Source organism: Epinephelus fuscoguttatus, linkage group LG22, assembly GCF_011397635.1.
Source record: "Epinephelus fuscoguttatus linkage group LG22, E.fuscoguttatus.final_Chr_v1".
Taxonomy (NCBI): domain Eukaryota; kingdom Metazoa; phylum Chordata; class Actinopteri; order Perciformes; family Serranidae; genus Epinephelus; species Epinephelus fuscoguttatus.
Genome location: NC_064773.1, coordinates 9728345 through 9745503, shown reverse-complemented (window position 1 = coordinate 9745503; position 17159 = coordinate 9728345). Strand labels below are relative to the sequence as shown.

General features: G+C 42.9%; 2 protein-coding genes across 11 annotated transcripts in view; one reads left to right on the top strand and one right to left on the bottom strand.

The window, feature by feature from the left end:
* The first annotated feature begins 41 nt into the window (after positions 1–41).
* On the top strand, positions 42–12198 carry foxm1 (forkhead box M1). Of its 4 annotated transcripts, none has more exons than XM_049566837.1 (9): positions 43–198; positions 1279–1764; positions 1872–2023; positions 2264–2419; positions 2538–2666; positions 8755–8814; positions 9197–9245; positions 9356–9528; positions 10330–12193. In XM_049566837.1, exons 2-9 carry the CDS (start codon positions 1317–1319, stop codon positions 11137–11139), a joined length of 1977 nt encoding a protein of 658 aa, XP_049422794.1. In that variant the 5' UTR covers positions 43–198; positions 1279–1316; the 3' UTR covers positions 11140–12193. The 4 variants fall into 4 exon arrangements, with proteins under 4 accessions (XP_049422798.1, XP_049422794.1, XP_049422796.1 ...); XM_049566839.1 differs by having other exon boundaries at positions 2267–2419; positions 10330–12190; XM_049566838.1 differs by lacking the exon at positions 43–198 and adding an exon at positions 843–947 and having other exon boundaries at positions 10330–12198.
* A 65-nt stretch (positions 12199–12263) lies between these two features.
* Positions 12264–17159, bottom strand: part of si:ch73-352p4.8 (cystine/glutamate transporter) — a 68215-nt gene continuing 63319 nt past the window's right edge. Inside the window, exons 5-13 of one of the 7 annotated variants that reach the window (XM_049566878.1) lie at positions 16258–16383; positions 16054–16153; positions 15850–15894; positions 15624–15747; positions 15434–15537; positions 14511–14607; positions 14145–14294; positions 13875–14052; positions 12264–13222 (exon numbers count right to left, since the gene is read on the bottom strand). In XM_049566878.1, the coding sequence (XP_049422835.1) occupies positions 13158–13222; positions 13875–14052; positions 14145–14294; positions 14511–14607; positions 15434–15537; positions 15624–15747; positions 15850–15894; positions 16054–16153; positions 16258–16383 (989 nt within the window). In that variant the 3' untranslated portion in view covers positions 12264–13157. The remainder of the gene's footprint in view (positions 13223–13874; positions 14053–14144; positions 14295–14510; positions 14608–15433; positions 15538–15623; positions 15748–15849; positions 15895–16053; positions 16154–16257; positions 16384–17159) is intronic. The other 6 variants (XM_049566877.1, XM_049566876.1, XM_049566870.1 and 3 more) reach the window with 6 other exon arrangements.

Sequence of the window (17159 nt, the reverse complement as noted above, 5' to 3'; positions counted from 1 at the left end):
ATCAGAGTGACGAAGGTGGCCACCCCCAGCGCCAAAATTCAAAAACGTTTCTGAATCGACCGGACATTATGTAAATAACACTAAATGAAAGAGTATCATCTACACCATAGATTTTAAATAGAATGTGAACCAAGTGTTTCAACTACTAGTAGAAGTCCGGTTAAGTGGAGTTGCCCGAAACATCGCAATAATATGAAGGTTTGTCTTTATGTAGCTTTTCTGTTTGTTACGATAGCGCAGTTAGCTTGCTAGCCGCTAAGTTACAACAGCGTAACCCGATGCTAACCTAGCTTAGCTTCCAAACAGAAAGCTTAGAGAAAGTTGCAACGTCAACTAAGCTCGCCACGTCTAGTAGCTAATCCGTATTTTCCTCATCCTTAAAGCGATTAAAGTGCCTTCAAATAACTGTTATCTTCATTCCGTGCCCCGGTGCATGTCAGTCGTGTGTGTGAACGGGATGTCACATTGAACCCCATTCAAAAAGAATGGCATTGTAATGTTTTCATTACGTTTTAAGCAGATGTAGATCGATATTGAATAAATTGAAATGTTTTATCAATAATGACATTGCAGTCTTTAATTCGGCATACGTCACAAAACTTTGCAGCGTTTGTTTAATAAAATATAACACAATGAATGTCTCGTTGCCACACATGGCTAACTAGCTAACGCAACTAATGGGCGACAACGTATGTTTAATTCTTTAAAGCTGAAACGATCTAGGGTCGTTTTTTTATCAGCCGAATTTTTCTATGAGTTCCAAAGGTTTGAATTATATTTGAGTAGTCAGATATCCATATAGACGTTGGCAGTTTGCCAGGGAATCAGCGGTAAACGTTACATGCAGTACGTCACCAACTGCTAACATGCTAACGAAGGTGTAACGTTAGAAGTCGCCAGGAAACAACTGATCCGGTATTAGGTTGCTAAACGGAGCAATTACACAGGTAAAAACCGGATTCAAGGACAAAGTGGAGCTGGGTTTCATCTGTAGGTTTATTGTTAACTTGTCCCACCGGTGTACATTATGTTCTGACTGGTGTTTGATATTAATCGATTATTTCATGTCGATCTCAATCCATTAACCCACAGAGTAACCGTTTCAACTGTTGACTAGCTAGCTACCGAATTAGCATTGACCTCATACTTCTGCCAGGTGAACTTAAATCTACAGGTTTGTCTGTGATAAAAGCTGAATGTTTTTACCCCTCAGTGTCAGGAAGCTTTCAAACAGTCTTTGTTTTTTAATGGATCAGTATCTTTGTTATTTTTGTACAGAATACCAGTGAACACCAGGGAGCACTTTCAGTGATTTGATGACCATGAGACGGAGCCCAAGGAGACCCCTGATCCTCGGAAGAAGAAAGCTGCCTTTCCAGCAAAATGATCCTCCAGCAGCCGAGCCGCAGAGCCAAGCTGATGCTTCAACCTTCAAAGAACCTCCAAAATCAGCTGCCAGTCAGAGCCTCCCTGATGGCATCTGCATTATGGATCACCCCTCCATGTCTGACACACAGGTGGTCGTCATCCCCAAAACGGCAGACCTTCAAGGTGTCATCAGGGCCCTCACGGCCAAAGGCAAGGAGTGTGGTGTCCAGGGGCCAAACAAGTTCATCCTTCTGGGTGGGAATGGCGGTCGGGATGGTGGATCTTCATGTCAGGCTGCTGCTGACGGGGATGATGCCTCCACAGCTGGACAGCCAGTGGAAGCAGAAGCTATGTTCAGCTCCCCAGATGCTAAACCTCTCGCTGGAATTAAAGCATGTACGGAAATCAGATTTTTCAACTATAATTGTGGAGTTTTAATGTTTTTTTCACCTCGTTAATAGCACTGACTTGGTAAGCTAACTTAAACTGCTTTTCTCTATCAGTGAATAAGGAGCTGGAGTGTGGCCCTTTAGATGACAGCCTCACCGATATTCAGTGGCTGGGCCGAAAGAACACATGCCCCATCAAACCAGATCCTGCCAAGCAGACCGTCAACAAGGAGAACCAAACACCCTCGCAGTTACAGACTCTTCAGGTCAGCTGCTCCTTCTTTTCACCTCAGTGTGACTGTTAACTGTTGGTGTGGAAACATATGCATGTGTGGAGGGGAGGCCTAGCTCAGGCATGTCTCAGCATGTCCCCAAAACACCATCCTTTCACTAGTCTGTCTCATAAACATGTCACGTCAGCGTGATTTATGGTTCTATCTGCCGGGTTGACAGATTTGAAAAGATCTGACAACAGTGAGGTTAAAGTGTGGTTTTAATTTGTCCAGCAGCCCATGTCAGAGAGGCCACCATTCTCCTACATGGCCATGATCCAGTTTGCAATCAACAGCCGAAAGACCCGGAGGATGACCCTGAAAGAGATTTACATGTGGATCGAGGACCACTTTCCTTACTTCAGAGAGGTGGCCAAACCAGGATGGAAGGTACTTTACAACTCAAAACCAAATATATCATTTGTAGGTGTATATAATAGAGCAGATGAAAGTGTTTGAGTGTCTCTTACTGAAACACTAAAGATTTGTTTGCTCATTATAATCGCAGAATTCCATCCGTCATAACCTCTCTCTAAATGACATGTTCATTCGTGAGATGTCAGCGGATGGGAAAACTTCTTTCTGGACAATCCGGCCTGAGGCCAACCGATGCCTCACTCTTGATCAGGTGTACAAGGTGAGCACATCTTCTTATTTCTGTCCCCCTTTTCTTTTTTTTTGTGGTAATTTATTTTTTATTGACATTCAGCATCAGGCATTTACATCTGGTACATCATATACGTATACATCATATACAGTACAGGCCAAAAGTTTGGACACACCTTCTCATTCAATGCGTTTTCTTTATTTTCATGACTATTTACATTGTAGATTCTCACTGAAGGCATCAAAACTATGAATGAACACATGTGGAGTTATGTACTTAACAAAAAAAGGTGAAATAACTGAAAACATGTTTTATATTGTAGTTTCTTCAAAATAGCCACCCTTTGCTCTGATTACTGCTTTGCACACTCTTGGCATTCTCTCCATGAGCTTCAAGAGGTAGTCACCTGAAATGGTTTCCACTTCACAGGTGTGCCTTATCAGGGTTAATTAGTGGAATTTATTGCTTTATCAATGGGGTTGGGACCATCAGTTGTGTTGTGCAGAAGTCAGGTTAATACACAGCCGACAGCCCTATTGGACAACTGTTAAAATTCATATTATGGCAAGAACCAATCAGCTAACTAAAGAAAAACGAGTGGCCATCATTACTTTAAGAAATGAAGGTCAGTCAGTCCGGAAAATTGCAGAAACTTTAAATGTGTCCCCAAGTGGAGTCGCAAAAACCATCAAGCGCTACAACGAAACTGGCACACATGAGGACCGACCCAGGAAAGGAAGACCAAGAGTCACCTCTGCTTCTGAGGATAAGTTCATCCGAGTCACCAGCCTCAGAAATCGCAAGTTAACAGCAGCTCAGATCAGAGACCAGATGAATGCCACACAGAGTTCTAGCAGCAGACCCATCTCTAGAACAACTGTTAAGAGGAGACTGCGCGAATCAGGCCTTCATGGTCAAATAGCTGCTAGGAAACCACTGCTAAGGAGAGGCAACAAGCAGAAGAGATTTGTTTGGGCCAAGAAACACAAGGAATGGACATTAGACCAGTGGAAATCTGTGCTTTGGTCTGATGAGTCCAAATTTGAGATCTTTGGTTCCAACCGCCGTGTCTTTGTGAGACGCAGAAAAGGTGAACGGATGGATTCCACATGCCTGGTTCCCACTGTGAAGCATGGAGGAGGAGGTGTGATGGTGGGGGAGGTGTTTTGCTGGTGACACTGTTGGGGATTTATTCAAAATTGAAGGCACACTGAACCAGCATGGCTACCACAGCATCCTGCAGCGACATGCCATCCCATCCGGTTTGCGTTTAGTTGGACGATCGTTTATTTCTCAACAGGACAATGACCCCAAACACACCTCCAGACTGTGTAAGGGCTATTTGACCAAGAAGGAGAGTGATGGAGTGCTGCGGCAGATGACCTGGCCTCCACAGTCACCGGACCTGAACCCAATCGAGATGGTTTGGGGTGAGCTGGACCGCAGAGTGAAGGCAAAGGGGCCAACAAGTGCTAAACACCTCTGGGAACTCCTTCAAGACTGTTGGAAAACCATTTCAGGTGACTACCTCTTGAAGCTCATGGAGAGAATGCCAAGAGTGTGCAAAGCAGTAATCAGAGCAAAGGGTGGCTATTTTGAAGAAACTAGAATATAAAACATGTTTTCAGTTATTTCACCTTTTTTTGTTAAGTACATAACTCCACATGTGTTCATTCATAGTTTTGATGCCTTCAGTGAGAATCTACAATGTAAATAGTCATGAAAATAAAGAAAACGCATTGAATGAGAAGGTGTGTCCAAACTTTTGGCCTGTACTGTATCTGTTGTCTGGCTTAAATGCCAAAATGATATTTTTGTTTATGTTCAAATAGTGAAAAGAAAGACCAACAAACAAAAAAAAACTATGTACAAGTAGGGAGTGATCTTTTCCATACAACACGGTCACACATTTGTGAAAATAAAATCAGGCCTATGAGGCGTGACATAGTCAACCTAGTTTTTCCAGTATGAGGCGAATTTCTCCAATTTATGGTTAACAAATGCTGTTATCTTCTCCATTTTATAAATGTCCATTGTGATTTCCATCCGTACATTTAAAGGTGGGCTCTCCTGTGATAGCCATTTCCTGGTAATAGTCTTTTTACAGGCCACCAGTAAGATATTCATTAAATGTTTATTTCTTTTCGGCCATGAGGTATGTGTCTGAAAAACATAGTCTTACTCTCGAAAGGTATTTCGCATTTGAAGATATCTTGTAGGGCATTGTGTATCTCTCTCCAATAATCTTTCAAAACAGGGCAGTCCCAGAAAACATGGCAATGGTTTGCATTTTGATTTCCACAGTTTCTCCAACAAACAGAAGTTACTGTCATAGTGAGACTTCTGAGAGGGTGTAATAAAGTACCTAATCAAGCTTTTCCAGCCAAATTCCCTCCACTTAAGTGAGCTGGTACACATCCATTGATACCTCCATATTGTTGTCCATTCTTCCTCAGATATAGTTATCCCTCCTTCCTTTTCCCATTTTATTCTAATATATGAAGTTGAGTGTGATTTCAGATTCAACAGACTTATACAAGCATGAAACGGTTCTATCAATAGTTTCTGAATTATAGGCTTTTCTAAACAATTCAATCAGACATGCACATGTCTCTGTTACATTTTCACCTTCATATCAACAAAATGCCACAACTGCAGATATCGATAGAAGTCTTGTTTTTCTAATAAACATGTCCTTTTAAGAGTTTGGAACTGAGCAATTTTTCATCTTTCATTACGCTACATAAGGCTGTTATACCCTTAGCTATCCAGTCCTTGGATCTAGAGTCCAATTTATTAGGTGTAAACTCTGAGTCATAAGCACACCATTTAAGAGCTGTAATATCGCTCTTGAGTTCGTGTTCCTTTATGATCGTTTTCCATGTTTTAAGGGTCCATTTCACCCATGAGTTATCAATGTTATTTATGTGGGATTGTAGGTTATTATCAGCTATGGAGATGGAGGGCATTTTCTCCTGTTTGTGTATCAGTGTTGGTAAAAACTCTCCTAATGTTTGGCCATAATAGAGGTAAACAGTTTATAATCCACATTGAGAACAGATATTGGCCTAAAAGAGCCACACTCCATTTTATCCTTGCCTTCTTTTGGTATGGCTGAAATTATTGCCTCCTTCCAGCTGGGTGGCGTTTGTGCCTTTTTTAAAGCCCAATTCAGCGTGGGGAGTAAAACAGGTATTAGTTCTTTTTTAAATTCCTTGCACCACTCTGCCATGTAACCATCAGATCCTGGTGACTTACTTAATTTAAGCCCACTAATGCAACTTTTAATTCATCCTCAGTTATATCCGCAGTCATTATTTCATTTTGTTCTTCATCTAGAGTGGGTAAGTCTAGGGAATTCAGGAAGCTGTCAGTTTGGTTTACACTCCTTCCAGGAACTTCAGAATATAGAGTTTTATAAAACACTTCAAAAGCTTCCTGAATTTCATTTAGTTTATTTTTTATCACTTTTGTTCTTGGATCCCTAATTTTATGAATTGTATTTTCAGCTATCTTTTTTTTTTTTTTTTTTTTTTTTTCTCAATTTCCACGCCAATATTTTCATAGATTTAAATCCAGTTTCGTAGTATCTGCTTCAGAAACATTACGTTTTTCTTGATTTCTTGTGTGGCCAAACTATTAATTTCGTTCCTAATATTTCTGATTTCTCTTAATGTATCCTGCGCCAGATCAAATTTATGTTTTCTTTCTAGTTCCTTTAGCCTGTTTTTTAAGTCCTCTACTGTGTTTTTCCTTTTTTTTCTCTTAAATAAGGATATTGATATAATTTTCCCTCTTAAAACGGCCTTCAAAGTATCCCATAACATGGGAAGTGAGACCTCTCCAGTATCACTGAAGAAGTCACTAATTTCTGATTTAATTTGTGCCTTAAAAGATGGATCATTCAGCAGACTAAAGTTTAGTTTCACGTATTATTTTTTGATCGCATGTTAAAATCAACGGATAAGTATATTGGTGCATGGTCACTTAGATCTATTGTCCCAATTCCACAAGTATGTATGTTATCTTTATCCTTCCCAAATGTTATGAAATAATCTACTCTTGTATATAGAGAGTGAGGAGCAGAATAGTGAGTGTAATCCCTTCTGTTAGGGAAAAGGTCTCACCATATGTTAATTAAGCCTACATCCTCAAAAAGTGTGTTTACTTTCTCATATAGGGACTTTGTATCATGAGTTTTTCTACTACATGAGTCTAACTTTGGTTGTAGATGTATATTTAACTCCCCTCCACAGATCAAAAGACCGTCTGTTTCCGTAACCATAATATTAGTGATTTTTTGGAAGAAGCTAATATCACTCCCTGGGGGTGCATAGACGTTCAATAAAGTAATTGGATTCCCATCTATTTTCCCCCTTACTAAAATAAATCTACCCTCCTTATCACCCATTTTGAATACTTTTTCAAAATTTAGCTTGTTTGAAATGAGGATAGCAATTCCTCTCCGATGTCCTGATTTGTATGAAGAAAAAAACAGATTAGTGAAGCCCATTCTCTTTAGCTTTACATGCTCCTTATCAGTCAAGTGGGTCTCCTGTAGATAAACTATATGGGCTTGTTCTGTCCTCACTTTAGATAGGATTTTACAGCATTTAATTAGATTAAACAGCCCATTGACATTAAAGGAAATTAATTTTACTTTGTCACTAGCCATGTGTATTTAAGTGTACCAACAGAATAAGCAAAATGAAACATAACAGATCTACTCCCTGAACAAACAGGAACATGAGTGAGAAATAAAAAAAAATAATAATAATAATAGATGACCCTGAACTAAGCTAGATAAAACGTCTAGCTGTGGGTGAAAGCCTCTCCCACCTGTGGGCTGAGGGCCCCACCATGACACCCAGAGAAAAGAGAAAAAAGGTCTCTGTTCGTTACACAGAAAATATGTCCTTGTGCATCCCTCACCTGTTATATTCTCACTTAACTGGGGAAAAGGTATAAATGCAAATGTCTTGAAGTGAATACAGCTCCGTCTATTTTAAGTTATGTTTAGCTTACCGACACTTTAAAAGTTAGTCAAAACTTAAAGCTCCTCTGGAGTAGGCGTGGGCTGTCTTCGCCTCGGCATACTCTTTCCGCTTCTGCAGGGCTGCTGGGGGGTAATCGTGATCAAAGTATATTAGCCTCCCGTTCAGAAACACCTTTCCCCACGCCTTGCGCAGAAAGAAAAATTGTTCTTCTTTAATCTTGTAGCGGAGGAATTTGACTATTAGTGACCGCGGCTTGTCTTCCCTGTCGCTGGCGGGTCTTGGGCGCCAGTGCACGGTGCGCCCTCTCAATGTCAAGTTCCGTGGTTGGGGGGATCTCTATGTCCCGCAGTAATTTCTCCACAAACTACACCATAGATGACCCCTCGGCTCCTTCGGGAACGTTGTATATCCTTAAATTCTCCCGTCGGGACCTCCCTTCATGGTCGAGTAACTTGTTTTCTTGCTGATGCATGACTTTTATGATCTTGTTCAACACCTGCTCCACGTTTTGAACACGGTCTTCCACCTTTTCAATTCGCACCTCTGCCTCCGCTATTTTGTGGTTAATGTTGGTGAGCTCTGATTTAATATCGTTTAGTTGTTGTTTTGAGTCCTTTCGGAAATTCCGAATCTCCTCCAAAACTTTGGCTAAACTTTCAGCGTCGTTTGAGCGAGGGTTAGCATTAGCTCCGCCATCTTGTGTCTGTGTAGGAGAGCTGTCCTTCGGGTTTTCCTCATTTTCAGGCTCTGCAGCGGTGCTTTTTTTGTTTGCATCCTTCTTCCCCATTCTTGCCCCTCTTCTCCGTTCAAGTAATATCTGAAAATCTAGTATTTGACGGTCTAACGGGGCGAAATAACTATTTTTGCGAGGGAGCTGTTACTTGAGGCTGCCATTCAGGGTGATGACATCACCAGAACCTCTTCTGTCCCCCTTTTCACATTCTTCCACCTTTTTATATCGAAGGATTCCCTAAAACTGACTTGTTTTTTTTGTTAAGTTGTTCATAATTATGTATATTTGATATCATCATTGTCGCCCGTGGTGTCAGGGGATTCTTTGGGATCTTTGTTGTCCAATCTTTATGATTTTCCTCACTCTCATTCCACATCTTTCTCCACAGCCTGGTTGTGACCCAATGACCGCTCCTGTTCCTGTGCCAATGCTTTTATTACCCAACCAAGTAAGATGGCTTTATCTTCTTCAGTTCTCCAGGAACATTCTTCATCTCTGCAGTCAGGCAGGAGAGAGCAGAAAAGGGACAGGAAATCAGATGTCCACTTTCACTGTCACCAGAGCCTTTGACCCAAAGAGTGCAGCTGCAGATGGAGGGCTAAGGTGTAGGGAAATCTTTCTGTTGCAGGAGGAGATGATGTGAGCAGCAGGGACGCTGAGCCTTTGTCTAACAATAATGTGTAGGGACAGTCTAACTTTGACTTTTGTCGGTTCTAGCTTGCCAGACCCTAAAACCAGAGTGTAGTCAGGACAGAGAGAGCACAGTAAGATCACTCAGGCAGTGTGTTTTAACTCTATAAAGTGATGTTATGTTATTTTATTTTTCACAGACTCAAAGGAGGATCGTTCCTGATGCAAGAAAGACGCCAACTAGCTCTGGTGAGTCAACAGATGGGGGCACTAAATGGGTTGAATGGACTAAAAAAAGCAGCTTGAAGTCGGCAAAATTGACATTTGACATTGACAGTTGTTGTCTCTTCTTCACTCAGAGAGAAGGATGAAGCCTCTTCTCCCTCGAACCGATTCCTACTTGGTTCCCATCCAGCTCCCAGTGGCGTCCTCTGTCTACCTGCCGTCCTCGTCGGCCCCGTTTCCCCCGTCCAGCTCGCAGCAGAAACAGAACACTTCGCGAGGAGCCAAGAGAGTGCGGATAGCTCCTAAGGTAAACATTTGAGAAGCTAAATATGACATCTTAAAAATACATTTTAGATTTTTCAGTATCAAAAATATTGGTTAAGTCTGGCTAGAGTTTTCCATGCCAACATTTTGTGTTGGGTTGTGTCAAAAGGGTTCGGTGTCATTTAGGGGTTTTTTCCCCCCCCAATCCGGGGTGCCAAAACAATACTTTTAAAACTGTGCCGCTGCCTAAATGGTTCCTGAACCACTACTTAAAAAAAACAGCACAAAAAGACTCAATGACACAAAACACGGCTGTTTTATTGCAAAGGCAAATCTTAACTTGAAACTGAACACTATCAATTCTTAATGTTCCAATGGGAGACTAACTTCACTTGCTAACTTTGATGATAACCCCCTTCACCTTAATCAGCAGATGGCAAATTAGACACAGGAACTTTGGTCTTGAGGAGTTGTAGTCTTACTCTATATGCGAGTTGGGTTTCCTCCAAATGTAGCGCAAATGTCCACCTAAGTTTCAAACAATATAATACAAATATTGGCAGTCGGTTCACCAAGATAATCAGAAGGTGGCTGTAATTTTCCACACAGGAGAAAAGGGCACAACAAGATTATGAAATGAGCGCTAGTCCAGCCACCACTGGGAGATTTAAAAAGCAGCTGGCAGCGGTGAGCAGCTAACTCAAAGAAGAACAGTGACCGAAAGTGTCCACAAATAAGTGAAACATTGGCTTCTGGGAGCTCCTTAATCTCCGAGCCATATGACAGGGAAGGTAAATGATTGTTGTTACTGGTAGAATCGTAAAATGTATTGTATGTCCGACAGGTGACACAAAGTGATGCCCCAGCTGTGGTAATGTATCCTCAGAAGAATAAAGACCTCAAGGTGGAGGTGAAGGAGGAGCCGGTATGCGTCCCCATTAAATGCGAGACTCCCAAAGCCCCCCCAAAGAGACAAGCCAGCAGCTCCCGACGCAAACAGCGCCTGGTTCACTCTCAGCACGAGGAGCCCATCCTCCTGTGCCTTGACAATACTTTGTTTGACTCTGGCGTAGCCTCTGACGCCTCAACTTTCCAGGACGCGCGAGACACCGAGCCGGACGAGCCCGAGCAGGAGCAGCAAAGCCCCGATCGGGACTACTCCTTCAAGACCCCCATAAAAAGTAGCAGCCACCTGACCTCTTCCACACCTAGTAAGCCTCCCTCTCAGGTCTTACCCGAGCCGTGGAAAGTGACCCCTGTGGGCAAAGGGAGCCAAAACGTACTGGACTTCAGCCCCATCCGCACACCAGGCGGCCCCGCGGTCACACCGCGGCATGACTATACCACCTTCAACTTCAACAGCACTCCCTTTAAAGAGTTGCCTCTGTTTAACTCCCCCAGAGAGCTGCTCACGTCCGGTCCCTCCAGAGTGACCGGACTGATAGACTCTCCCATCGAGTACCACAGAGGCAGCTGCTCCAGCGAGCTGCTTCAGGCACCCACTAACTGCTCGGTCACAGAGGGCCTGGCCCTGGATACAATGAACGACAGCCTGAGTAAGATTCTCGTGGACATTAGCTTCACTGGTCTGGATGGTGAGGACTTGGGTATGGCCAATATCAGCTGGTCTGAGTTCATTTCTCAGTTTAACTAGCCGGGGGGACAAACGCATTTCATGCACAGGGATGTGTCATGTTTTCCAAAACACTATAGGAGAAAATGGGAATACTGAGGGGAACACTTTTAGTTTCCAGGTTGTCGTCCTTCACGTAAGACGTTCCTCTCCACCTACTTTCTGATTGGTTTCATCACTTATTAACAGCTTCTTTTCGTCACTCTTATTTCTATCTGTAAAACTTGTTTGCTTTAATCATTTCTCCTGTCACATCTGTCCGTACTCTTGAAGGATTTGCTTGAGAAATATGTCTGTATGTATGTACATAAACACCAATGTATGTCGATTTGCACATTTTAATATATAATTTAGCTTTGCATATATAAATGAGAAAACAATATATTCCCTGATAAGCCAGAGAGATGCTTGGGTGGCCTCTTGGGAACAACTTGTAGATTGAGATGCAGGATTGTTAGCAATAAAAAAAAGGCAAAGTAATACACATAGCACTAACAGCAGTAGGATTGTGTCTGTACATTAATCATAGAACCGTCTTCACCACTTTGAAACCCTGAGTGTTCATCATTAGTATGCCATCAGTGGGCACTTTGTTCCTGCAGAGGGACATTTGCATGCAGTGACTCCTCATATCAACCGTATTTTAAGGCAGTCTTTGGGAACAAAATGCTGAATATTTTGTTTTAGTTTTCAGTTAAAATGACAGATTTCTTTTTACATCTGTAAGCACAAATAGGACATCGCAGTTCCAAGCGGAACATTATTTGTAGCACCGTCTTTGAAAGGCAGTAGGGGAGGTTTACCCTTCTTTTTTAAAATGCCACCAAATAATGTACGGCTTTGATAATTCCCTCAGGTTTGTGTGTTTTTATATCTGAGAGGTTTTCCATTGCAGTTGGTGCTGGATGGCATGCGAGTGTGAAATGTTGTGGTTTCCAGCGAAACTGTTTTCAAAGCATGTGCCTTGTTTTTCTCAAGTTGGTGTTTCTGTGACTCTGCAATAAATCTGCTGGTGTTGACGCCTCAAACAGGACAAAAGGGCTTTTATTCACTCGTGTCTTTCTGAGCATAAGTACACATTGATTTGCGTCGCTCAGCTCTCATTTAAATATCTAAAACAAGGTTTGTACGACCTCATGAAAAACTACATGACATGGCTGCCTATTTAATTTTATTTATGCATGAACAAAAGTTGAAACCATTTATACATCGTCTCTGTGATTTATAGGTTCTTCTGAATCGCTGCTCACGAGTCTTACTTGTACATGGTTTTATAGGCTCATGAGGAGTAATAACAGAGAAAGCACCTCTTATTCCAGTGGCAGTGTCCTTTAAAAACACAAAATATGTCCAACATAGCACTTTACCTTAGTCAAGTTAGAGGATATTCAGCTTAGTTGTTGCAAAAGTTTGCTCAAAACAGCACACTAAAATTGTCTACCTATCAAAATGGACACTTAAAACACAGGTTTGAACTCTAAACAAAAAGGTTCTTGGTCTTGTTAAAAGGCCCGTTTCCACTGAAGGAGTTCCTGGTACTATTTGGGGGGCAGGAACTACTACAGGAACGTCCTCTCGCTCGGCCCTCTCAACCGCCGTGTCTCCACTGAGAGAGCGGAGTAGCAGGAAGGTTCCTGTAAAGTTAAGGGCTCTGGATGTGACGTAATCGTTGTGCGCCCATTTTGACCGGGGCGACGTAAGGACGCCGTTAGCCGATAGCGGTGTCTGTAATAACTCACTAAATGGCCCGTGAAAAATATATTTTTCCAGCGGATGTCTTAGTTACAACGTGATTGAGCTAACTGGAGTAGTTTCATGTCGTATCCGACAACAGGAGGCTTTTAACAGATGACGTCCTGATGTTAGCTTTGCTGCTGCTGTTAGCTGTTCCGGAACTCTGTCCTACGGGGGTGGTTCCTGCGGTGGAGACACGCACCAATGGCCCCGGCCCCGTAAAATTACCCCGAAGTTCCTGTGGTGGAAACGGGCCTGAAGTGGTATCCAGGTGTTGTGTCAGTAGACAGCAGTCTTTGGGCTCCTCAATACGTCTGAACTTCTTGTTGAACCACTTCTAGAAGGATCTGCAGTTTCTTGCTGCAGTAGTCTGGGAACATTGAAGAGAGTTAGAATTAGGCCAAAGTTAAGATTAAATGTATCAAGTGGGGTTTAAGCAAAATTTGAAGTTAAAAACCATAAACGGGATGAACAACTCTATTTTCTTCTTTATGTTTCAAACAGTTGCCACTGTCCTCTGTATTTCACACATCAAGTTCTTTAAGAGGTTCGTCTTTGTTCCAAAATGACACATCAACGAATGTAACATTAAGCAAATGAATCACCCTCTGCTCTCTGAAACATAATCACAGTGGGCAATTGAGCACCGTCAATTTACATCCACGAAAAGTGTTTGTTTTTGCCACTGACAGGCTCAGATTACACTTAGAGTCAAGTGTCTGACAACATTATGACATGGCTCCCTCTAGAGGTCGACCACTTTGTTACAGAGTAAGATCCTTTTGTATAACCAGAAACGGACCAGACGCCTGTACTATGAAACCAGTTCAACTTACCCAGGATATCTTTTCGTTATCTGGCTTGACTCACCCTAACATTGGCCGTCTGGATAATCAGTACCACAAACTTGTTCAGTTAACTCTGTTTTGCTATCCAGCCACGGCGCGTTCATATGAAAGAGGCGGGAGTTTTAATTACAAAAGGACATCATCAGAATCATGAACCATGATGGTATGACTTACTGAAGATGCGTCTGCATCTATTGGGCAAGCGAAAGCGGTAGACGGTCACATAGTAAACTGGGACCCCGGTCAGAGTGAGAGCGAAGCTTTGCCCAGTGTTCCAGGGGTCCGAGTACAGAGACAGGCCCACGATGAAGAAGCTAACCACCGTGAAGATGACTGCGATGGCCAGGGGCACCTTTGGGTCATCAAAAAGAGCAAAAACGCAGTGTGGTGTCATTTTAGTGTACAGTTTATAATGGAGAATGCTGCACAGTTTGACACACTGACCTTGAAAGGTCTTGGGTGGTGGGGGAAGCGATATCGATGGATGAGCAGCCCCAAGGTTGCCAAGGCGATGAAGAACCAGCGAGCAAAGGAGACGAAGTTGATGAGCTGGTAGATCTCTCCACTGATTGACATCACAACCACTAAGGGGTACTGGAGACAGACAAAACCACGTCCTAATCATACAATTTCTTGCCAATAAACAATTAGAATTAAATGAAAAGGACACTGCTTTACATTTCACATGAACCAATCTAGTCTGGGGCAGGATTGTTTGCACATGGCTCTCAACATGGAGGTGGCTGTGAGATGCAGTCATGACATTGTCAGATAGCTTTTCTGGTTTATAGTGTGTGGACAGAATTTTACCAGTAACAGCACAGCAGGCATTGGTGTATGTCTGCGGATGTGAATCATGGAAAAGACTGGAGGCCAGTGGCCCTCTCTGGCTCCCACAAACAGTATCCTGCAACACAAACAGTAAGGCTCAGGGTGCTTTCAGACCGAGAGTTGTCTTGGTCTGAATCAGGGACTGATTTTGTCACAAAGTTGTATAATTGCCTAGAGTATATTCATGTTCTCACAGCAGCATTTACAAGCGGACCAGATCAAATGCCTTGTGTGAGAAAGCTGCTTTTGATTGGTCAGAATTTCCATGTGGGAAAAATCCAGGAAGTAAAGCAAACGTTGAAGAAGAGTACACTTGCAAGATAAATGTGACACTTTCTAATGTCACAATGGAGGGACAACTACGCAGGTTGATTTCAGCGCTGCTCATCGTGGACTATATTGCTGTCATTGTTCATTTTAGTCAAACCATACAGTTTGAAAACGAGGCGCGGCTCCAACTAGAAAACAATGTTTTGATGCATTGGATGTGCTGAATGTGCATATTAAGGCAGTACAGGAGGAGGTGCACATTAATAATCCTCCAGGACTGTAACATGCTCATGTTTAACCCAAACAATGTGTCATGTGACTGCAGTTGGTTCAGATCCAGGTCGGAACACCTTCTCACCACAAACAAACCGCACCAGAGTTTTATAACCTGACCAAGACCACCTCTTCAAGAAGGTCTTGGTCCGGTTGTTTTGGTGCGCACCTGAGTGTGATTGCTGTGTTCACACCTGCCCAAACGAACCGCACTGAGGGGGCAAATGAACTTGAGTACAATTAACCAAACCAAACATGGCAGGTTTGAAAGCACCCTTACAAGGCTGTTAGCAGTCATTCTTGGCTGATTTGAAGCACACACACAGATGACAGTAATAACCTTTCTGTGCTCAGATTACCTGGCTGACCCAAAGAAACCACCGTTAAGTGCTCCAAGGCAGGATAGGGCCACTAGAAAGGGAATCACAGAAGCCAATCCCTGAAGAGCACGGTTCGCAAACGTCTGCAGAGACACAGGATAAGACTGACGTTTAAACACACAGTGCATATTTGTCATGGTTTTCATTTTAAATGCAATAACGCACTAACCACAGCCACAGCATCAGATGCCAGCAGCTCAGCCGGAGTCATCATGGTGTAGTAGGCCACATTTACAAGCACATAAAAGACTGTCACTGTCACCAGGGAGAAGGTTATTGCCAGCGGGATGTTTCTGACAAGACAGGTTACACACAGAGAGATATGATAGTATATTCAAGGCAACAAGGCTTTTAAAAAGAGATTGAGTGGAGAGCAGACGTCGGATGTAAAATACCTGTTTGGGTTTATGACCTCTTCTGTGACAAAGTTCAAGTAAAACCTGAAGGGAAAAGGAAAGCTCATTAACAAAAGCAGACAGTTCTGATGTTTTTATACTACTACTGGTTATTATACGGTAATAGAGTCAGTGAAAAGGTTCCATGTGTGGTACAAGAAGACAACAAAGCTGGTGTTTTTACTATAATAAATGCTTGCTTACCATCCAGCATAGGCATATAGGCCATTATAGAAGGCCAGAGGCAACCTATCTAATGTTAATAAGTCAACCTCAAAACCATTCTGGAAATTCTCAGTTTTTCCTGGAAACACAAAGACACAGAAAGAGAGAGTAACTGAGCATTGTCAACAAACACATGTCAAATGACAGGACCTAACAGCTGTAAAGCCATCTGCATCTTCCCACCTTTAGCCAGTGCGATGACACCAGGGATGATGATGAGGGCCAGAGCAAACATCTTAATGAAAGTCAAGGTGACCTGAGTGCGAGAGGCCATGGTCACACTCCAGCAGTTGACTGCCACAACAAACGCTACAGACACAAAGACAAACAACTGGTCAAATACACATTAATGATTGTACAGTCTATTTTGCACTATATCGATTTATAAGGTTTTATATTGCAAGGACAGAACCACTCCATGGGGGGTGGTAGTGTGCTTTCCTCAAGCTTGGGCCCTCAGTTTGACCCTTGGTTATGGTGTTCCATGTACTCAGTTACTGCCTGCACCTTACACCCTGCTGTTATGTGCTGAACTGTCTCATCGTAGCACAGCCTGCACCTGGGGTCCTGTGGGTAGACCCCTGCTTCTACTGATCCTGTACTAAGTGCCTGTTCTAGCCATTTCCAGCCACTGGTAGGGTTTCTTGATGTTGGCCACTCCTTCAGACTGTTGGTGTTACATGCCTTGCAGGGGCTTGTCCTTCCATGATGGCTCACCCTCTTCTTCTGCATTTTTGGGTTTTTGCTGCCTGAGGTATTCACTTAGCAGCTCATCTTCGGGGGCCATCTTCCTGATGTGTTCCTGGGTCATGGTTGTTTAGTCCTGGACAGTGGCTCTGATGCTCACCAGTCTTAGGTACAGTCTCAGGGTGCTGGACCTGGGATAAAACCCTCCATGCATTGTGAGATGCTACCTTGTCTTGATATCAGTGGCCTCTATCTCCTCCTTTGGCCAGCTTATTATACCAGCGGGGTATCTGATGACTGGCAGGGCATACGTGTTGATGGCTTGGACCTTGTTCTTTCCGTTCAGCCAACTTTTCAGGACCTGCCTTTCTCTGTGTAGGTATTTGGCTGTGGCTGAC